The sequence below is a fragment of the Bipolaris sorokiniana genome, assembly GCF_000338995.1.
Source record: "Bipolaris sorokiniana ND90Pr unplaced genomic scaffold COCSAscaffold_15, whole genome shotgun sequence".
NCBI lineage: Eukaryota > Fungi > Ascomycota > Dothideomycetes > Pleosporales > Pleosporaceae > Bipolaris > Bipolaris sorokiniana.
Genome location: NW_006911909.1, coordinates 678787 through 699402, shown reverse-complemented (window position 1 = coordinate 699402; position 20616 = coordinate 678787). Strand labels below are relative to the sequence as shown.

At 52.4% G+C, this 20616-nt stretch overlaps 8 protein-coding genes across 8 annotated transcripts; 5 read left to right on the top strand and 3 right to left on the bottom strand.

Annotated features, from left to right (window-relative positions):
* Positions 1-11: 11 nt before the first annotated feature.
* Positions 12-1605, bottom strand: COCSADRAFT_40504 (uncharacterized protein). The gene is made up of 2 exons (XM_007705912.1): positions 731-1605; positions 12-680 (listed from the first exon to the last, which is right to left on the bottom strand). Exons 1-2 carry the CDS (start codon positions 1371-1373, stop codon positions 373-375), a joined length of 951 nt encoding a protein of 316 aa, XP_007704102.1. The 5' UTR covers positions 1374-1605; the 3' UTR covers positions 12-372.
* A 537-nt stretch (positions 1606-2142) lies between these two features.
* COCSADRAFT_40503 (uncharacterized protein) lies at positions 2143-3545 on the top strand. The gene is made up of 4 exons (XM_007705911.1): positions 2143-2311; positions 2405-2627; positions 2786-2942; positions 3076-3545. Coding segments are annotated over exons 2-4 (393 nt in total). The 5' UTR covers positions 2143-2311; positions 2405-2626; the 3' UTR covers positions 3311-3545.
* A 417-nt stretch (positions 3546-3962) lies between these two features.
* Positions 3963-8666, top strand: COCSADRAFT_151357 (uncharacterized protein). The gene is made up of 4 exons (XM_007706118.1): positions 3963-4336; positions 4391-4457; positions 4511-7828; positions 7880-8666. Exons 1-4 carry the CDS (start codon positions 4037-4039, stop codon positions 8293-8295), a joined length of 4101 nt encoding a protein of 1366 aa, XP_007704308.1. The 5' UTR covers positions 3963-4036; the 3' UTR covers positions 8296-8666.
* Positions 8667-8954: 288 nt separating this feature from the next.
* On the bottom strand, positions 8955-9456 carry COCSADRAFT_30109 (uncharacterized protein; the record flags this gene model as incomplete). Its single annotated transcript, XM_007705845.1, has 3 exons — positions 8955-9228; positions 9268-9340; positions 9390-9456. The coding sequence occupies 3 exons, from the start codon at positions 9454-9456 to the stop codon at positions 8955-8957; spliced, it is 414 nt and encodes a 137-aa protein (XP_007704035.1).
* Positions 9457-10104: 648 nt separating this feature from the next.
* Positions 10105-11876, top strand: COCSADRAFT_100165 (uncharacterized protein; the record flags this gene model as incomplete). The annotated part of the gene is made up of 4 exons (XM_007706117.1): positions 10105-10309; positions 10631-10779; positions 10831-11236; positions 11287-11876. The coding sequence occupies 4 exons, from the start codon at positions 10105-10107 to the stop codon at positions 11874-11876; spliced, it is 1350 nt and encodes a 449-aa protein (XP_007704307.1).
* Positions 11877-12868: 992 nt separating this feature from the next.
* On the top strand, positions 12869-15166 carry COCSADRAFT_248306 (uncharacterized protein). Its single transcript, XM_007706116.1, has 3 exons — positions 12869-13120; positions 13193-13310; positions 13363-15166. The coding sequence occupies exons 1-3, from the start codon at positions 12982-12984 to the stop codon at positions 15029-15031; spliced, it is 1926 nt and encodes a 641-aa protein (XP_007704306.1). The 5' UTR covers positions 12869-12981; the 3' UTR covers positions 15032-15166.
* Positions 15167-16429, bottom strand: COCSADRAFT_248283 (uncharacterized protein). Its single transcript, XM_007706115.1, has one exon. The coding sequence runs from the start codon at positions 16259-16261 to the stop codon at positions 15302-15304; it is 960 nt and encodes a 319-aa protein (XP_007704305.1). The 5' UTR covers positions 16262-16429; the 3' UTR covers positions 15167-15301.
* A 482-nt stretch (positions 16430-16911) lies between these two features.
* COCSADRAFT_248267 (uncharacterized protein) lies at positions 16912-18029 on the top strand. The gene is made up of 3 exons (XM_007706114.1): positions 16912-17140; positions 17223-17608; positions 17684-18029. Exons 1-3 carry the CDS (start codon positions 17014-17016, stop codon positions 17831-17833), a joined length of 663 nt encoding a protein of 220 aa, XP_007704304.1. The 5' UTR covers positions 16912-17013; the 3' UTR covers positions 17834-18029.
* Positions 18030-20616: the final 2587 nt, after the last annotated feature.

Sequence of the window (20616 nt, the reverse complement as noted above, 5' to 3'; positions counted from 1 at the left end):
AGCAGACAGCCGGCGAGGGCATTGTATATGTCATGTGGCTTTCAGCAGTCTGAGCGCAGGCCAGATTATTATGGTCCTGGGCGTACGGCTTTGAAGTTGGAGTTGACGATTGGAGAATGAGGTTGTGCGCTGTCTTGGGTTTTGATACAGCCTCTCGATGACGGGAATTGTTCAAGCTCATGTTCTATGACCTTACGGGAATACGAAGAACCGTCATATGGGATTCATGGGTGGACTTCTATGGGATAGCAATGCTTCCCTGATCGTCTAATCTGAGCAAAGTACGCCATGTCCTAGTGACCCCATATCTATATATCACCCTATTCGCGAACCGATACGCCGTATACAATGCAACTCCACTCAAGCAGACACCTACAACTGGATATCATTGTTCAGCAATCGCACCTCCTCGCCAGGCTTGAATGCCGGTAGTCCGATATACGGGCATCCATCACACCTAAAAGCGTCGCCCAGCGCGCAGTTCCCGCAGCTGCCCACCTTGCCTTGAACTGTAAAGTCCACCTCGGCGAGATCATCAACGTCTAGTTTGAGTGCGTTCAAGGCCTTGTCGGCGGAGGCGCGTCTGGCGGTATCTTCAGCTTCGAGCTTCTCCTTCATACCACAAGTGCAATCTTTGCAAGCACGTCGTCGCTTTCCTGGCTTGGGCTGGCATTCAGGTGCTATGATTTGTTAGTCCAAGGAAGCCAAATTGAGAGAATTGAAGATATACGTTGGATGACAGGCCGGGCCATGTCTGCTTCAGTGATGAATTCGTCTTCGTCAATCAGATCGTCATCTTCGCCAGTAATGATGGGGCCGTCAAGATCATCGCTAAAGTCCACGAAACCTACGCCATTTGGCTTGGCTGGTTCGGTTTGGTTGCGCTTGCCATTGAGGTTGAGCGGGACAGAACCGTCTGGATTGACCGTGCTGTTTGTACCATTTGTTCCATTGGCGGCGCCTGTCTTCTTCTTGCCAAACTTCAGCGGTATCGACACAGCCTCTTCTTGCTCTGGCTTTGTCATGCCATCTGCCGTTTCCGTGAGTCCAGCAAGGATAGCCTCTGTTTTCTCGGAGCCTTGGAGAGGACCAGCCTGACTCTTGAGCACTCCTCCAACCTTCAATGCGCCCACTACTTTGTTCATAACATCGCGTGCTAGCAGTTTGTGGCTTTCGCGAGTTGTACCGTCGGCGTCGGCAAGGAGAAGGACAACATCATACGTTGAGGCGGGCAGATTGACGAGACCGGCCGCGATGCGGTCCAGCATCTGCAAGTCTGTTGATTTGCGGTCATGGATTTCGTAGACCTTATCGAGTTGCTCAGGATGCGCTGCGATCGACGGCGTACCGATAAGTAAGCATCGCGGGGCCATGGCGGGGTACAGTGGCGTGTGTGTGCGGATGGAGGGGCAGATTTGTGTCGCAAAGCCAAATGTAAAAGCAAGAAGTCTTGGGAAAAAGAAGCAGAGATGTGAGAAAAACACAGTGGTGGATGTACCAAGGCGTGGCCGGGAAACTTTTCTCAAGATAGTTTGCGGCCTCGGAGGCGTGCTGATGCAAGCAACAAATCCGCGGCGATTGGTCATACGACCCAGGGCCGATGGCGAAGGCGGAACGAGCTGACCCTCACGTGATACCGGGGCCACTGAGGCACGGCGCATGACTTTGGCCGGCCTATGTGGGGCTACTGCATTAGCGCTCATGAGATACTTGTGGAATCCGGGGTAGGGAACGCTGCCCACTCGAGGTTGTGAGCCAAGTAACTCTGGTTATTGCGCGATACAAAGGCTTTATGTAGATACTGGATATATAAGAGTACGCAAGTATGGCTGGGTCGATGAATTGAACCAGCCTGCGCCGGTGTTGTTCAGCATTTTGCCTCGGGTCTCTTGCTCAAAGCACGCGACCAGCATGCGCGCCAGGTACCAAGTGACGTACGTACCCAGCTCCCCTCGCTCCCCAGTTCCTTTCCTCATAGAGCCCAGGGACCGAAGATCCGGGTGATAAAACCACGCTGGCATCAACTTTACCTTCTGTACATTGCAATGGCCAGCATCGGGCCCTTGCAAGCGAATCTTCTAGATAATGGCACCAACAAGGCCCCGTGGTGGTGTAGTAGGTGCTTTCCATATAAAGGGAGCACCGGGTGCTTTTGCCAGCTTCCCCGCTCTGAGAACCATACGCGTGAGACACACTACGCCTGCCCTAAGTTTTGACCGGATCCACGCTCTTCTTCCCCTCCTCAACTCGCGCCATTGCTCTTGTGCTCATCGCTGCTGTGACTCAAACCAACTCCAGTCAGATCTGCAAGGTACGCAAACCGGCTATGCTGTTTTACTACGCAAGAAGACGCCATCGGGCCAAAGCTCCTATCACGAGACCATGTACTGACCCGCTGCTCCAGAGTACCTTTAAGCACGCTTGGAGTAATCCCGAGCTCCGTCCTTGTCTACTTCAGCTCGACACCACCCTCTTACATCAACCCTCTTACATCAACCCTCTTACATCAACCCTCTTACATCAACCCTCTTACATCAACCCTCTTACATCAACCCTCTTACATCAACCCTCTCACATTGTACACTTGCACTTACCATATACTCCACCAGCTAGCTGCACACCAACAAGTGAGTGCTTCCTTTCATCATGTCTCTGTTGCCTGTCTTGCTCGCTGGTATTCACCTGACGCTGGTTCACTCAAGCTCATAACGTCATCTATGGCTGTTCAATACCCTTAATGCGAGTAGTATACGATTTAACTCTAGATACTGACTGTTAAACCTAGTGACTCGCTCCCACAAGTACACTGACCGTGACCACGCCGGCATTGCCGATGGCACTGCCGAGCGTGAAGCACGTCTTCCCAAGTACTTTGCCAAATCCGGCCATGCCGACACTGACCCAACCAAGACGAAGAAGGGCGGCAGCGGCAAGGGCAATTGGTAAGTCTTGCGCCCTCTTACCCATCCTCAGCATATGTTCCGAAAGACCCGACGAATATGTTGCAGCGCTACCTGCCGTTCATCACATGCCTCTTTTTACCCTCAAGATATAGTAGGCTGACGGTACATGCAGGGGTGCCATGGGCGACGAAGTCGAAGACATTAGGCCCAACATGGCCAATGCTCGCCGTCGAAGTAACTCATCGACCCATAACTTGAAGGACTTCAAGACCAAGTTCGAAACCATCGAGACTGAGCCCGTCTTCGAAGAATCAATCCACGGCCCAATGGGTGAGGAGCTCGAGAAGCAGAGCACTACTTCTACCGAGAACAGCATTGCTGAGGAGGACCACGGCAAGAAGTTCTAGTTGCAGTCAAACGACGCAAGCGGTATCGGTATGGCTGCGACTTGACTGGCTAGTTGATTCGTGGGAAGCCATTACCTGGTGACTGCCGTCGGGTCTTTGACACCATCTGTACAGTGTGGAGCATGTCGTTTTATTTATCATGTCGACAGCTGCGATGTAAAGCCTTCACTTCATGTACCTGACGTAAATTGTAATAAGTAACTTTATGAGAAATGAGAAACGAATCTTCAAAACCAGCTTTCCGTTGCCTAGTGTGATAAAACAACGGCCGATCTGAAGGCTTGTGCTCGTGCTTGGTTTTTTTCTTTGGTCAAGAACCACGTTTGAGTCGGCGGGACACGCAAGAAGCGCCAGCTGCGTTCAAAGTTTGGTGGTACCTGGGGATCCTTTTAGGCTTGTACTTGCAATGCAACGAGAGCATATAGTGCATCGATGGGAGATGAAAGCGCACTGGTTTGAGGGTGCAGCAGCATGCATGTGCAAGAAATTGCTAGATAGTCGATTCTAATGCGCCACGTTGGTGAAAGGTTGGCCTCAGGACACGAGATCCGTTTGCAGAGCATGTTGTTTAACTCCGTGTCCTAGCGTTGATCGGATCCCTGTCACCAAAGCTTCCAAAACAGACGCATTCTTAGTTGTCAATCACCAACAACCCAAGCGAAGAGCCAACACCATCACCGGCGCGCTCTTTCGCGTTCTAAACCACCTCAAAACACACAGTCCATCATGTTTTCGCCAGAGGCTTCGATCCAGAGCGCGCGCAGCTCCCTGCGCAATCCCCGACGCCGCCAGCGCAAGGACTCGGACGGCCCCCAGCAGCAACGGAGCCGGAAGCGCAGTAAGCTCAACGATGAAGCCTTCAAGGACCCAGCCGGCGCGCACATGAATGGAAATGGGAGCGTTCAGATTAATGGCCATGCAGTTCAGAGCGTCGAGAATTCCGTTGTTCTGGTTGACATGCCCGTCCGCGAGAAGAAGACAGCACCGAAGCAGCGCGCGCCCAAAGAAGAGACTGGTTCATATCTTGTGAGTCTACAGAGTAGCCCGGACATTGGCCATCGCTGACAGGATGCATTATAGACAAAAAACGCAAACTACAGCGTAAAGAAACTCCCCGGTTTTCCATCAGCGCTTCTCCGCCCTTCGAGTATGCCGCAGCCTCACCCCGTCCGACGCGCGCTTGCTAACTGACATTACCAGCCCCCATATATGCAACCGCACTCCCCTCGGCTGGTCTCGCACTCGCCCTGACTTCGGATCGAGCCCTCATCTGGGACTACAGCGCCCCGAACGGCCCTACAAAGGTCGTCTCCTTAAATCTGGGCTTTGGCCTAAGACCATCCGAGCCTCTGCCACTAGGTGCCATCGTGCGCAACGGCCCCACAAACGACTTCGGTGTCGTCGCACTCGCGCCTTCGACAGGCAAAATCAGTTTCTGGGAGAGCATCGACAGCGCCGATACCCGAAGCCTCTATCCCCAGCGCCAACAAGGAGTGGAGGGCTTCGTCAAGCTATACTCTGGAGAAACCATAACCGACCTGGTAGACGTCGAGCATGCGGGCTATGTCCTGGTCTTCAGCAGCGGCAGGTTGGCTCAACTTACCCTGCGCGACTCGCAAGGCAGGCCCAACGTTGTAACCACCGTTTTGAGCGCGCCCAACAGTTCGGGTGGTAGCTTCTTCAGCCTCAAGGGCCTGTTGGGAGGATCGATTCGCAAAACCATTGCCTCAGTCAAGGCCCGTACTTCGCAGTCAAAAGGCCACATGGATGTCATATCTGCAACAAAGAACGGTCTCTTTCAGCTTTGGGATTTGAGCTGGTCAGGACAACATAGCCATCATCGGGATGTGGATGTACACGATACAATTCTTTCGGTGCTCCAGGTTAACACAGTGCCGGAGATACGCAATCAGCAGGATGTGCATGTGCTGGACTTTGCAATCGTCGAACAACAGCAGAGGCATGACGTTGTTGAGCTTCTCGTGTTGGTGGCCTTGTCTGGTCGAGATTCGATGGATTATTCTCTCCTCGAACTGGTCTTATCAGGAGCTGGGGGCACAGTCAACAGGGTGATTCCGCTTCGCAACTTTCACCAACCCCAACTACCAAAGGAGCCCACCGGAACCCTGTTGGTCCCGCAACCCGGACACACCGCGTATGTTCAGTTCCCAGGCGCCATGTGTGTGACTGCCCTCACCCGACCCGAAGAAAGCCCTGAAGCACAACTACTGGCAGATGCCGGACGACCCAGCCTGCCTTTTCAGGACACAATATACTTCCGCCCAGATGTAACGATATCTGGAAATGCCCTGGAGATAGCACTACGAAAAGACAGACGAGCGACCGCACTCATCTTTGTCCAACAATTCGGACTTTTGCAGATCAGTGCGCTATCACCCACTACGGACGAACAGGATAATGAGCGAGCTAAGGTCACGGCACTCAGCAAACTTGAGCAAGCGACATTCTTCAGCACTATTCCTGGCAACATTATTGACTTTTCCGTGAAGTCACGGTTTTCGTTTCCAGAAGAAGAGACTGCGGAGGCGGCGCGTGCCATTAGCGCTGGTATTTTGAGCTCGTCCTACGACTACCTGGAGAAGAGCACCTCAAACATGGACGAACAATTCCAGCAACGCACTAGCGCCCTGCAAACTTTGATCTCGCAACTGCAAAGCAATTACCCACCGCTGTCTTTTGATACAAAGTGGCGGCTCCTTTGGCACGCGGAAAAGTTAACGGCTGCACATAAGCTGTGGAATTGGTACCAGGACAAACTGCAGGATCAGCAAGCTCATCCAGACGCGTATCCGGAAAAGATTCTAATGAGCGATATCATTAGAGCCCTGAATGAGCGCTACAAGACGCCCATCGACCCTGAGCTTGGCGAGACCGATACCATCCGACAATTCTTCCTCAAGGATGTCGACTCTCTGGGTGTATTGATTCCTTGGGGCTGGTTCTACCTGCGAACCTTTTATATGAAAGAGGGCGCAAAGGAACAGGGGTCGATTATGCAGAGGCTCAGTGAGGGTACTGATGTCATGCTTGTGGCTTTGGAGGCTGCTTTTAAGTTTCGGCAAGCCAATGTGGAACTGTATGGGCTCGATGGTGATTGCCTCGACGACGGCATTCTCAGACCAGAAGAAGGCTACGACCTGCTTCCCCAGTTCTGGACGTCGTCTCACAACATTGTCAGCTCAATTCGTAGCCTCATTGACGTTGGCCGGAATCTCGCGGTGGAAAACTACGAAGAAGGCTACCAAGAGATTCTTGCGCAAAAGATTGGCAAAGACAATCCTCGCCTGGTGAAGCTGGGTTGTCAAACGCATATCGAACGCTTCCAATGGGCTCTTGCGCAGAGTGACGAGAAGACGCGAGCAATGGGCCGCAGCCTCAAGGACGAATGGAACAACAATGTCCGACCATCGCACATTATGGGCTTGATGGAGATTGGGCTCGCAACAGAAGGAATGAAGCTGGCTGAACAGTACCGGGATATGCCCACGCTGGTGAGCCTCATTTGGGAAGAGACGAACTGGCTCGAATCAGAAAAGGCGAGCACACGCAGCAAGATGGAGCAGGCGGAAAGCACAGTCAAGCTCAACAGGATCAAGGAGCGTATCGCGCGCTACTTTGCCATCTACGGCGACGAGTGGGCTGGAGCTTTCTACAACAAGTACATTACCGAGAACCAAGCGGGCCAGCTGTTCATGAAAGACTACCTCAACCAACCAGCGCTTACCAAGTTTTTGCGCTCCGAACCTTCGCGCGTGCGGCTCGCGTGGATCAACGATGTGTGCGGCGAGAAGGATTACGAGGCCGCAGCTGAGGCACTGTACGAGGCTGGTTCGAAGCAGGAGACTAACTCGTGGTGTCAGCGTGTGGAGCTGTCCATGGCCAAGCTCGCTCTCCTGTGCAAGAAGGAGGCGAAGGAGGGCAACGAACAGCAATCACTGTTTGATGGGCGCCGGGAGAAGCCAAAGGCTTTGAAGATGCGCGAAGCCATGTTTCAGAGCATCGAACAGCAGTTGGAGTACACCAAGATCCAAGAGGAAGTCTACGAGCGACTGCTCCCCGTCATCACGGGTGCTCTAGACGAGGACTCTGCCGTCGAACTGTTGATGAATGAGTTTGGTCAAGGCCGTCTCAAGGACAGGCCAGCGCATCAGGCGATTCTCAAGGAAGGCTTTGAGAATCTTGTGCAGCACAAGGTGATTGATGCGGCCCTCATGATTGACATTCTTACATTGATGAATGCGGATGACAGCGAGGAGGGTACGACTCTGCTGGGAGGAGACGAGTTCGTCTACGCCTTTAGAGTTCTGGTTGTGAGCTGGCAAAACATTCATCGAACGACACGCGAAGGCCTACTGAAGCTGGTGTGGAAGCGATTGGCTATCAAAGATGACTGGGCTACGATCAACAACACGAGGGACATTACGGACACTAGGATCACTGATGTGCTCCGGGATACTGCAGTATCATGGACATTCCGGGCCTTGTTCAGGATGTGTGGTAAGCTGCCAAGTCTTAGCAAAGGATACTCACTCGCTAACGTTTCCGCAGCCGAGAACCCATTTGCTCGGATTGTATGGCCCAAGAGCCTGCGGGATCTTCTGGGAGCCGGGGGTACGCATGGCGAGCTTTGCGTGCGCTTTGCAGCCGAGGATCTCCGCGAGCCCATTATCAGGGACAACCTGCTTGACGACGATATTCTACAAGAGCACTTGGAGAAGAACAGGCTTAGTGACTGGTTCAAGGAAGCATGGAAGGCGGGCAGGGCAATGTATGACGAGGAGCTAGTGCTCGAGGGCAAAGCGCAAGCGGCGCCTGCCGAGCCCGAGACGATGGTCAATGGGGCAGGGGCAGAGACAGAAGCAGAGGCAGAGATTGAGGCAGAAGCAGCAGGGTCGGATACATTTGATGGAGACGATGAGAGCGCGTTAGAGCAGGAACGCGATGTTGAGATGTTGGAGTCGTGAGAGTGATGGGCTGTGGCTGGGAGTCGGCTTCGTATTCGGGAGTTTATCGGGCGCGGAGAAGGCTGGGTAAGCGAGCAAGCATGAAGCATCTAGGACGGCGTTGGGTAATCTGTGGCCGCCAAACGCGCAGACGGGCTGTTTTTTCTTTTTCTTCGCATTCTCTTCTTCTCCTCCGTGTTCTTTTTCTTCTTCTGTTTTTAACTTTTGCTTTCTTGTATATGGCTGTATTTGTAGCACCGGGGCATGGTGCAGGCGTTGGGTGGCGGTCATGACTAGGCAGCAGAAGGGGGGATGGGGGAGGATGGACTGTTGTGGACGGGAGTGTATAAGATTTGACGATTCGGGTAATGCATGAACATTGGCGAGCATCCATGAATAGTGACATGCACAACGGCGTATTGGCCAGGGTCTCGACTGTGTTCTGTGGGCCTGAGCGTTCATTTGACGGTGGAGACTAGCCTTGGCGAAGGCGGAATGTGGCGCCAGCGAGTGAGGGTGGAGGGCGACACGCAGCCAATAATGTGCGCAGACCGTGACCGTTGTATGCACGCTGTCGCCCAGAGACAGCAAGATAGCCAGCGCGACGGTGAGGCGGACCAGGTCGCGTAGTCGGCGTGGCGCTCAGGTGGACGGTTAGCTACTGTCTCGGGGTGAAGCAGCTACGACAGGCATGGCCAGCCGCGGGCTGGTTGCTTGGGAACGCTGCAGCGGTGTGCGGCGGCGCAGATTGGGGCAGCTTGCCGCAAAAGATCATCGCTCGCCAGTGGATAGCCGGCTCGCTGTGGGCGTCGATGCTGGCCGTGGTTACGATGGGCTCTGGGTCGCGCGCCTTTCCCCTTGGGCGCACGCGCGCCAGTGTCGTGTGTGGTTGCGGGACCGACTGTCGAATCTCCGCGACCAGGCATGGGGCACTGCTTTTTCCTCGGAGACATGCTGGTTTGGGCGTGGGCAGTTCTGCAGGTACACACTTACATGGCACCTACGTATTTACATATTACTAGCAGTACGTAGTACCCAGCCAGCAAAACACATGACAGCCATCCGTCTGGTTGCCGTGGGTTACAACACATACACACACATACACACACACGCACGCTGTCCGGCCTGGCAGTCCATGTACCACAGAACGAGGGCGAGGACAGCCTTGGGACATGGCGCCATTAGTACATGTATGGTTCTTTGTGCACACACACATATATATATATAACTATATATATGTGTATACAAACATACATACAATATATACATACATACATATATACATACAGACACATGTACATGTACACACATATATACACACATACACTCCATGACAACCGCCCGGCAAGTGCGTCGGGACAGGTCGTCGCCCTCAGGTGGTCACAGTCCCGTGCTCGCGCTCGCTGTGATGAATTGGCCTAGTGAGCCGGATGCAGGCTAAGGTGCGCCGCGCACGGGCCCCCAGTGTCGCTCCCAGCAGCCCCTTCTCCACGCCTTTTCCACCCTTCGAGTCGGCTGCTCTTCTTCACTACCCACCCCGTCGTCTCACGTCTATTCTTCTGACCTCCCCGTCAACTCGTACGCTGCCGTCAGCAGCCTCGTCGCTCTCGACTCGCCCTCGATTCGACCGACCTCCCTCCTACCCGACACTCCTCTCCCCTTGGTAAGGACGCCGAGTCGCGTCCCCCGGCTGCATAGCCCCAAGCCTCATCAGCGGAGAACGGCTGCGGCCCTGCCTCGCTGTCGCCACAACCACCACGACTTCCGCTGCGGCGATTCCTCCCTCCTTCCATCTCCTCGTCACCACCACGTCAACACACCCCCGTCACCATGGCCAGCGGCAGCACGAGTTCCAACGTTGTCGGCGTGCACTATCGCGTCGGCAAGAAGATCGGCGAAGGCAGCTTCGGCGTCATCTTCGAGGGCACCAACCTGCTCAACCAGCAGCAGGTTGCCATCAAGTTCGAGCCGAGGAAGAGCGATGCTCCTCAGCTGCGTGATGAATATCGCACTTACAAGATCCTTGTGGGCTGCCGTGAGTCTCTACTTTCCTTCCCCCTTTACCGCCTGTTGTGTCCAACCAGCCCTGCCACGGCACGTGTTTCTGCAGGGACACCAGACACACCCATACCTGACCGGGCCTGTCAATGCTTGGTCGCGCAGTGTATGGACAATGCTCTGTCGATGCCAGCCAACTTCCATCATCAATGTTGCTGCATTCATCTCATCAACTACAATGTTTGTTGTCTACGCCCGTTGCTAGCCTCGGCATCGGTATTGCGCACATCACGGACCACACACATACACACACATATACATATCTATATATTGCAAGAACAAGACTGACCAAAAACAGCCGGGATCCCTAATGTTTATTACTTTGGTCAGGAAGGCCTCCACAACATTCTGGTCATTGACCTCCTTGGCCCCAGTTTGGAGGACCTCTTCGACCACTGCAACAGAAAGTTCTCCATCAAGACTGTTGTCATGGTAGCCAAGCAGATGGTATGCATGACAACGAATTGAACGCCCTACTCACGTACTTACCTTTTGCAGCTTTCGCGCGTTCAGACCATCCACGAGAAGAATCTCATCTACCGCGACATCAAGCCGGACAACTTCCTTATCGGTCGCCCCGGCTCCAAGAGCGCTAATGTCATCCATGTGGTCGACTTTGGTATGGCTAAGCAGTACCGTGACCCCAAGACCAAGCAGCATATCCCTTACCGGGAACGCAAGTCTCTGTCCGGTACCGCTCGATACATGAGTATCAACACCCATTTGGGACGCGAACAGTCGCGTCGTGATGATCTCGAGGCCCTCGGCCACGTCTTCATGTACTTCCTGCGCGGCGGGCTGCCATGGCAAGGCCTCAAGGCTGCCACCAACAAGCAGAAGTACGAGAAGATTGGAGAGAAGAAGCAGACTACTCCAATCAAGGACCTCTGCGATGGCTTCCCTGGTACGTCGAATATAGTCACGACAAGCTTGTTTCATACTAATGATATGCAGAGGAGTTCAACAAGTACCTCAGCTACGTCCGTAACTTGGGCTTCGAGGATACCCCCGACTACGACTACCTCCGGGAGCTCTTTACCCAGGCCCTCAAGAGCACTGGAGAGATTGAGGATGGCGAGTACGATTGGATGAAGTTGAACAATGGCAAGGGCTGGGAGGCGATGAAGTCGCACCCCTCCGCTGTCCAGGCCATGCATCACTCCAACGTCAACCCAAACTCGTCCATGGCCGTCAATCTCCAGGGCCAGCAGCACAGGCAGCAGAAGACGCACCTCCCCATCGACCACCATCGCTTAAACGAGCCCCTGCCCAAGCCTGGAGCGACGCGCGCCCAGCAAGGAAGAAGCCCAAGAGAGAACATGAACCGTGATTCTCAGATTAAGAGGAAGAGCATGGGTGAGCTCGCACCTCCTGAGGGCGCATCGACACAAGCGCAGTTTCAGCACAGCCAGCAAAACTTGTCACAGAACCGCGCTGCACCTGCCAGCAGCCCAACTCCTCAACAACCGAGACAGCAGTCTCCCGAGAAGCCGAGCTTCATGCAAAAACTGGCAAACGCGCTATGCTGCGGCGCCAGCAAGTAGTAGTCGCGGCCCTCAAGCTTGGTTTCCTTCCCTTTGCGTTGCATCCTGGAGTCCGTTCTTTGAGCGATAGTATTCCTTCGGTCACGTTTTCTTCCTGTATAGGTATCTTGTAATGATTGATAGACGGGATCGAAAATCTCCTTCCACGGTAATAGTTACGACGACCGATCGACCGAACTGCCTCCTACACGAGCCCGGATCTCTCATCAGCGCCGAAAAAAAACATTACTACCATCTTTTTGTCTTCATGTTCGCGCTCCCGTGTTGCAAGACCACATGACCTGGCGGCCATGCGTTGTGGGAGTGCGAGTGCTTTCGATTGGGCGCTTGCGGCGTTGAGGTGTGCTTGGCGAGGGCTTGCACTTGTGGCATGTCAATTTCTTTATCCAATTTTTTGTTCTGTTTTTGGTACGAGGAAAATATAGCATGTAAAGGAGTCTCTTTTCAAGTCCCACGGCAGTACTGTATTCTTTGTACAGAGCGCGAGCGAAGGTCCGAGACGAAAAGAAACAGACGGAGCGCGCTTTAGTTCTGGTAGAGTAGTTGAGAAGAACGCAAATAGATCAACTCACCACACCAAACGGGTGCATTGCCATGGTGCCTTTTTGGGGGGCGCGCTGCTGCACTTGTCCTTGAGCAGCAGCTGGTAGATAGGTAAATGGTGACAGCCATCAGAGAGACTTGACACGGTTCTGAAGGGAGCTAAGAGGGGTCGTGATCAGATGGCCTGGAGCTATGGCCTTTTTGCGTATTTGATTGGAAGGTGCCTTAACAGCGGCAATCCATGACTCCATAGCTGTACCAACCTGTAGCGGCAGCAGAGAACCTGGACTGCGGCTTGTTCGGCCTTTTTGCCTTGATTTTGGTCGCATTCCCATTTGAATACTTTTGCGCGCACCTTTTTGGGTTTTTTATGCCCACCCAACCCGATTTTCTGCCAAATATTGATTTCTCTCACACGTGAGGTACCCGCCGCCGCAGGGTCCAACGCGACTTCCCAACATCGAAATTAAGCTCGTCCACTCAGCCTGGGACCTGCGATTCCATCAACCGCACCCTCTCCTTTCAACCGCTCATTGACGGACGGCGCCTTGCGATAGTTGCGATGGCGTCGGGACGCGATGTGCGCGATATGCTCGGCCTGCCTGCTGCCGGCGGTGATGCGCCAAAGACAGTAGGTTCAGCAGCACTGGCGGCGCAGACACAGAAGCGGTCAAAGCCTGCGGGAGGGAGCAGGAAGATACGTACGTTTGGCAACTCTTACGTCTTTCCTTGGGAAATCGTCAAAAGGTCGAGACTGACTCTCATTCGACCAGAGGGCGTTGCGCGCGAGGTTGCTGCGCTGTATGGTGAACGGCCGCCGCCCGTCGCCGTCTACGAGGAGAAGAAGGCGTACAGGGCGAAGAGGCAGAGCACAGGGCCGGCAAAGAAATGGTACGTCTGACAAAAGAGAGATACAAGAGGATGGACTAATCGCGTTGCGCAGGATACAACAGCCTTTTATCAATCCCGCGCGTGCCGATGGCCTTGTGCTGAGGCACTGGCGGCGCAAGCCCACAACCGCACCGCCTGTACAGGAAGCCGATGACGCGACGATGCACGAAGGCGATGCGGCAGACACCTTGGACACCTATGTCGAAACATGCTCAGACTACGCAAAGTACGACATCAAGGTCGACATGCCCAGCTTCACCGACGAGGAGTACGACCAGTTCCTGCGCAGTGACGACTGGAGTCGCGAAGAGACAGACTACCTATTTGAAGTCGTCCGAGACTACTCGTATCGATGGCCTGTCATATGGGATCGCTACGACTACCAGCCGTCGCGACAGTACGCGCCAGACTTGACAGACGGTGGCGACCAAGCACTCGCGACGATGCCGTTTGCGCCATCGAAAAAGCGATCACTGGAAGATCTCAAGGCACGCTTTTACGACATCTCTGCGAAACTCATGAAGCAGCGTATACCTGAAGTCTCCATGGATGCCGACCAATACAGCCTCTACGAGATGCTCACCAAATTCGATCCCGTCATGGAAAGGAACCGTAAGATGCTGGCTACAGCGCTCATCAACCGCACAATGGACGAGGTCAAAGAGGAGGAGTTTTTGCTCACCGAGCTCCAGCGCATCAACATGGCTGCCAACCGTCTCGATGCCGAACGCGAAGAACTCCGGGCACGGCTCGACGCACCACCACAGAACCCACAAGCCTCGGCAGGGCTACAAGCCTTTACATCGTCACAAGCACTACAAGCTCTCTTCCAGCAACTATTCCAACAAGACCGCAGCAAGAAGCGTGCAGCCGGCGGTGGGTCAGGACCTGGTCGGCTCAGTCTCTCCGCCAACGACATGGTACACACTCCCGGCTCAGCGCAGCAACAACTATCCGCCGCGAATCGCCGGCAAAGCATGGCACAGAACCAACAAACACCCGCCCAAACGCCTGTCAAGCATCTCTCTCCACACCAAGAGTATCGCTTCAACGTATCAACACACGACCGGCTTACATCAGGTGTTACATTCGGCTCTGATAAGTTGCTTAAGATGCGACAGGCCAAGAGCAATGTTCAGACACAAAAGATTGGCCAAATGCTTGCAGCGCTGGGTGTGAGTGACATTGTCCCGATACCCACTAGTAAAGTGGGTGAAGTCTTTGAAGTTTTGGTTACCAAGGTCAGCAAATTGCTCGATGTGCGAAAAGTGCGCGAGAAGGAAGAGGGAGAATGCAAAGTTTTGCTTGCTATGAAAGAACGACGCATGGGTAGTGGAAACGGAAACAACGGCGGTGGCGGCGGTGAGGATGGCGAGAGCAGACCGAAACAAGAAGTACGCGATTCGCAAGAAACACCTGGCGCGGATGCTGATGCCGACGGGGATAATGACGACGAAGACGATGTCAACAAGAACTATGGCGACGATGCCGAAGGAGACAATGATGCAGACAATGCTGAGGACGACGCCGAGGGCGAAGAGGACGAAGGTGGTTTCAATGGTGAAGACGCCGATGATGGCGATATGGACGCAGAAGGCGAGGACGACAGCAAACAACAGTCTCGAGCAACGAGTCACAGCGCGTCTGGTCAAGGGCACAAGAGAAGTGCAAGTGTCTTTTCACAAGGGAGCGAGATGAGCAGCAAACGAGCGAGAAAGTAGAAAGCTTGGTGTTTTCTTTTCGTTGTTGTCGTCTTCATGGGTTGTTGATATTATCCCCTGTGTGCCTTGAACATTTGCATAGCGTTGGCGTTTATGGGAGGGAATAAAGATAGGGCTAAGGGAAAGAATGGGGGTTCATGATCCCATCCATCAGTAATGGATACATGGATTAGGCTATGTTTCTAACAAATGTACAAATACCTCTTTTGCTTATATTTACAATCCTATGCTTCTTGTGAAATTTCTTATGCATAACTTCATCTCAGAGCATCACATTTTCGCCTTGACATTACCATCATCCTCCTCCAACCTTGCAAACAACGGCGCCCCCCGTCCCCCCTTGAACAGCCCCAACATCTCCTTCCCCATCCACGCCTCCCTACTCTTAATCAATCCCGCCTCCACATCCGCAAACCGATCCCCCTGCACCCAAACGCCCTTACCATTCGCCGCCATGCCCTCCCCTAACAACCCACACACCGCCCTCGCAACCGCATCTGGCGAATTAATCGGTACTCCGGACTTGGCCATCTTCCTTGCATGCTCCTCGGGCGGTAAATCCCGCAACTCTGGTAGACCCTGCGCAAGGATCGGGGTAACAGTTATGCCCGGCGCAACGAGCGAAATGGCAATGCGTAATTTGGCGCATTCCTGCTTGAGCGCACGCATCAACCCGACAAGACCGTGTTTAGCAGCCGAATAGAGGGGAGCGCCCGCGGAGCCGAGGTAGCCTGCCAGACTTGCCGTCAGGACTATTGATCCCGCGAAGTCGCCACCGCCGCCATTCTTGCGCAGGTAGTGGATTGCGAGTTTGGTAGTGGACGCTGCGGCGTTGAGGTCCAAAGTGAGGACTCTGTGGTCGGGCTCGGCTAGGTTGCCGGAGGCATCGAGGGTCGAGGTGAAGAATTGGTCGGCGTGTTCGGCTATGCCGGCGTTGACGAAGACGGCGTCTATGCGGGAGAACTTTGCGTGCGCAGCGGCGAAGGCGTCGCGCTGGGCGGCCCAGGAGGTGATATCGCAGGTGTGCACGAGGAGGTGGGAGGGAGAGTGAGTGAAGGTTGGGGGTGGGGGGTGGAGGTCTACGAGGATGAGGTTGTGGTTTGGGTTGAGGGCGGAGAGGAGGGTGGCAGTTGCGAGACCGATTCCTGAGGAGCCGCCCGTTATGAGGATTGTTTTCGGGGTGGAGTTTGGGGATGTGAGGGTAGAGAAGGAAGGATGGAAGAGGGCCATTGTTGCTCTTGTGGTATGGGATGAGGAAGAATGTTTTGCGATGTAGTGCTATGTCAAGTATTTTTACATGGCAGTGTTGTCTAAGACAATGAAGCTAGGAATAAGCTTGAACATGATTGACAGTGAATAAGTGATTTTATACTAGTGAGCGGATTCGGATTTCGAGATCCCGACTTGCATCTCGTGCATATACATATGCCGTGATTGGGATCCTTTACCTAGGTTAACGTCGTATTTGCGGGGTTATCTTACGATACGCCCTTCTGGGCATGTATCCTGAATCATGACAGTCGCTGTTGATTCGACTGGGGAAATACGTGAGGATGGTAACGTTTTTTAGTCAGTATCTGGTATACTAAAGGCTAGTGAGAGGTAGAAAGAATGCCTTCTTCGTAGAAGCCGGATAAATTTGAGCATGACCCTGGTCATAAAGCCTCGAAGCACGATATGAAAACGCTTTAGAGAGACTATAATGTCTCCAGGTCTTTGCAAAGAAATTAAGAAGATGCATAGATTTCCATAGTTGAAAGTATGCATGTAGTCAACTCCAGGTGGTGGGGGTTTCAGCGCGCCAAACAAAGGAGCGGCGCACGTGTCGAGAGTCTAACCGCTTTCGGAACGTACACCTGGAGTTTCTGGAACTCGACACATGCACTTTGAGCTCCGGGATTCCCAAGTGCACAAGCTCACCAACATTCAAACTCCGCGCTACGACCAATCCTTTTTCGCGGGGTGACTCTCGACCTCTCAGAATGTGGAAACCAACAGTCCTGCTCGCTGCTGCCCTGGCGGTTCCGGCACAAGCACTTCACTTCTTCCTGGACGGCGCAGTCCAAAAGTGCTTCTACGAGGAATTGCCAAAGGATACACTGGTTGTTGGTACGGGCTACCCTTTGGCTCTGGTCTTTCAAGACTGCTGGGCTTTGGAACAGAGCAAAAGAGCCATAACTAACAATATCAGGCCACTACCACGCCGAGCCCTGGGACGACGCGACCAAGTCCTACCTGCCCAAATCCGAGGTCGGCGTCTTCGTAACCGTTGAGGAAACATTCGACGACAACCACCGCATCGTGGCCCAAAGAGGTTCTGCCGAAGGCCGCTTTACTTTCAGCGCCGCCGACAGTGGACAGCACAGGATCTGCGTCATTCCTCAGAATGTCCAGGGCGGAGGCGGCTGGTTGAACCAAGGTATCCACGGTACCGTCAGGTTTACCCTCGACATGGCGATTGGAGAGACGAGCAGAATCGAGAGCACGGACAAGGACAAGGTCGAGACGCTGGTACAGAAGGTCAGGGACTTGAACTCGCGACTACTGGACGTTAGGCGAGAACAGGTCTTCCAGAGAGTATGTTTGACTGCCATTCACCAAACTGAAGAAGTGGAGGCTATGTATGTGCGAGCAGGCTAACATGTTATACAGGAGCGTGAGGCCGAATTCCGCGACCAGTCCGAACACACAAACTCGCGCGTCGTCCGCTGGTCAATTATCCAGCTCGTCGTTCTCGGTGTCACTTGTGTCTGGCAATTATCGCATCTGCGCTCCTTCTTCATCAAGCAGAAGCTTACCTAGAATCCTCGCACGAAGAGACACCCCTTCATGCGCATATCTAAAGAAGCGATACGGGGCAGGCTAGCGTAGGGGCATATTCCAAAGCAAAATTCATGCGAATACCGAGGGAGGTTCGGTAACACGTGACTTGTATTGTACGGCGGGCGGAGGAATACATGGCGTTGAAGAATTGATATTGCTGGGTGTTTAACGTTGGATATTTTGAATCGAGCAGGGCATTGCAGTATTGTATTGGTCAGAGTGTATGCCCGTAGTTGTGATGTGAGAGGCGGCTTATTGTCCCTCCCTTTTCTTTTCAAAGGGGTTGCATGATTATATATGCTAAATGGGAATTGGAGAAGGATGAGGGATATGTTATCTCACCAATAAGTATGCTTGCAACACTTTTGATTTTAAAGTCGATATTGCACTGTGAGTTTAGCTTCTTTCGCTGCAAGCACTGTTCTACAAGGAAATGCTGTATTATACTCGCTTCTATGGGAGATCAAGTATAAGAGCATGCCTTGCTGTAATGGCACCCATTTTTGATGTCTTTTTTCCCATTTACGACTAGAAGTTCGAAATGCTGACGTTCTTGTTGGGCTGGGATACTAAGTGGTGCATACAGTTTTGAACATGGGACTTCATGCTTTAGAAGAGGTATCGAAAGGAGAGAGAGATGACAGAGGACAAGAAATTCGGGGGGCTTGACGCGCGTGAAGGCAATGTCATAATGTGTTATACACAATTGTACATAGTACTATGAAACGATTGAGAATGCCAAAATTGCATTCTCTTTGGAAGACATTGCGTTTTGGTTTCTTAGGGCATGGCAGGTTTTATGCATCAAGTTTTTTTCCCCATTGGACTTCCTCTGTTGGCTACATATTGTATGAGAAACGAATCTGCATACTTTTCTGAATGTTGGTTAGTTGTTTTGCTGACGATTGAAGGATAAGAAGAACGGGTCTAGAATTTGTTTCATCGTGATGTTCTGGAGCGTGGTTTCCCAAAGTACAATGGCATTTATGTGGGCAGCACGATGCGCTGTGACCTTGAAGTGTGAAGGCGATGGTGAGATAAATTCGATGTATGAGGCTATGTAGAGATGTAGGTAAGGTATGGCGTGTTTGCAGTGGTTGAGGAGAGTGTAAAAGGGTGTGCCCTTGACTACTTCGACTTACTTTTTGGGAGAACATGATGAGAAAATGACTTGGTCTCTTACAAGTTGTGCTCTTGTATATTTGTTACATCTACCGGTGAAGTATTGTGGTTAAAACAGCGTGTCTCTCTCGAATGACAGTTGAATGGTAGAATATCTAGAGCTGGATGTGAAAAATCGTTTAACACAAGGAAGACTCAGTTATTTCACGCCGCAATATCCGCCCAAAAGACATGACTCTATGGACACGGAAGAGATATCACGAGCTACAAAATCATCCACGCACATATGAGAGTGATAACTGATGTCTACTTACTTCAGCATTATCAAAGAAACATATCTGATTTCTAATTCAGGATCTCGCAATTGACAAGGAAACTCAACATTGACCATAAATTTTCTGACGAAGCATGCTGCACTATCACGTTAGAGATCATTCATGCAGAAGAGTTTTACAAATGAGCAGGGGATATCACTCCTGACGAAAGGACGAGATTGATGACTAACTAAACATTTGTCAGAGAAGAGTGGTCAGCCGAGTGCATGACAATCACGTGATATGAACATCCTGCCTAGATGGCGCCATTAGTGACGACAGGGCATATTGTTGGTTGCAGCAACCAATGCAACGGGTGTAGAGGATGATTTCAGTGTTGATTCCGTTGCAGTCGACTCCCATAAATCCTTTTCTTGCCCATATCCATACCCACATATCAATTCTACAAAAGTAAAATCCCCATCTTAGTACCGCAGGTACCCACCACCCCACATCATCACCAGAGAGTCACGCTGTGGTATCTCCATGCCAAATTACTGGGCCTACTTAGACTGAGTTCGGACTAAATTAGAGCAATATGTATGGATCTTACGCCCACGTGTAATACCGAGGCTCAGTGGGCTCGTGCGAGCCAAAGTAAGCAATACACCACCGCCACAGCGGGACCTAGTGGAGTACGATTCTGGGTTTGATAGTGTAACTGCGAGAGGCTATGGAAAGACATGGTAACTCGTAGCGAGCGGGGCGGGTGCGTCTAACGTGTATACCCCTTTATGTATTGATGAGAAAGACGTTCTGATGGGATTCTAGAAGTATATGTGTGTCTGCATATGTGCGTGTGATTACTTTGGTAGCGATACTTTTAGTAATGGAATCACTGCACCTGTTTCCATGCCGTGTCTCAGTTAACACTGACTCGATAGAGTTGTGTACCCGTCAGACTGAGGTACACTCATCAACTAGCAGACACCTGCGCCGTTGAAATCAGAAATCGATATCCGTATCAAACACGAGAAGTCTATCCACATGAGGACCGGATGATACGAAGCCAATACAGTCGATGCCGATCGAGACGTATCGAATTTGTAAAAAAAAGGCACCAATAGTTCCTTACTCCACAGTCTAGAATAGCACTGACAGTTCGGCCCCCAATCATACCCGACATTTGGGGGCGAAATCTCGGAAACCAAGCTCTTAGAGCTGAGCTGACATGCTCACCATGTGGAGTTTAAACGATTCATCACAGATTAGCGAGAGACTAGATCTGGAGGCTGGAAAGGGGACAATGCGCAAACGGGTGTGGTGCACGTGCGCATTCGCCCGTGGATTCCGCCGTTAGGTTGGGACTGGTGTTTGTCGAAAGTT

Bases quoted from the DNA above. Each gene is read 5' to 3' on its own strand.
- COCSADRAFT_40504 (XM_007705912.1), bottom strand. From the start codon at position 1,373: ATGGCCCCGCGATGCTTACTTATCGGTACGCCGTCGATCGCAGCGCAT. The intron at 681-730 runs GTATATCTTCAA...AACAAATCATAG, and splicing joins GGCCCGGCCTGTCATCCAAC to CACCTGAATGCCAGCCCAAG.
- COCSADRAFT_40503 (XM_007705911.1), top strand. The intron at 2,943-3,075 runs GTAAGTCTTGCG...CGGTACATGCAG, and splicing joins GGCAGCGGCAAGGGCAATTG to GGGTGCCATGGGCGACGAAG.
- COCSADRAFT_151357 (XM_007706118.1), top strand. From the start codon at position 4,037: ATGTTTTCGCCAGAGGCTTCGATCCAGAGCGCGCGCAGCTCCCTGCGC. The intron at 4,458-4,510 runs GTATGCCGCAGC...TGACATTACCAG, and splicing joins AGCGCTTCTCCGCCCTTCGA to CCCCCATATATGCAACCGCA. The intron at 7,829-7,879 runs GTAAGCTGCCAA...ACGTTTCCGCAG, and splicing joins GGCCTTGTTCAGGATGTGTG to CCGAGAACCCATTTGCTCGG.
- COCSADRAFT_248306 (XM_007706116.1), top strand. From the start codon at position 12,982: ATGGCGTCGGGACGCGATGTGCGCGATATGCTCGGCCTGCCTGCTGCC. The intron at 13,121-13,192 runs GTACGTTTGGCA...TCATTCGACCAG, and splicing joins GGGAGGGAGCAGGAAGATAC to AGGGCGTTGCGCGCGAGGTT. The intron at 13,311-13,362 runs GTACGTCTGACA...CGCGTTGCGCAG, and splicing joins ACAGGGCCGGCAAAGAAATG to GATACAACAGCCTTTTATCA.
- COCSADRAFT_248283 (XM_007706115.1), bottom strand. From the start codon at position 16,261: ATGGCCCTCTTCCATCCTTCCTTCTCTACCCTCACATCCCCAAACTCC.
- COCSADRAFT_248267 (XM_007706114.1), top strand. From the start codon at position 17,014: ATGTGGAAACCAACAGTCCTGCTCGCTGCTGCCCTGGCGGTTCCGGCA. The intron at 17,141-17,222 runs GTACGGGCTACC...TAACAATATCAG, and splicing joins AAAGGATACACTGGTTGTTG to GCCACTACCACGCCGAGCCC. The intron at 17,609-17,683 runs GTATGTTTGACT...CATGTTATACAG, and splicing joins GAGAACAGGTCTTCCAGAGA to GAGCGTGAGGCCGAATTCCG.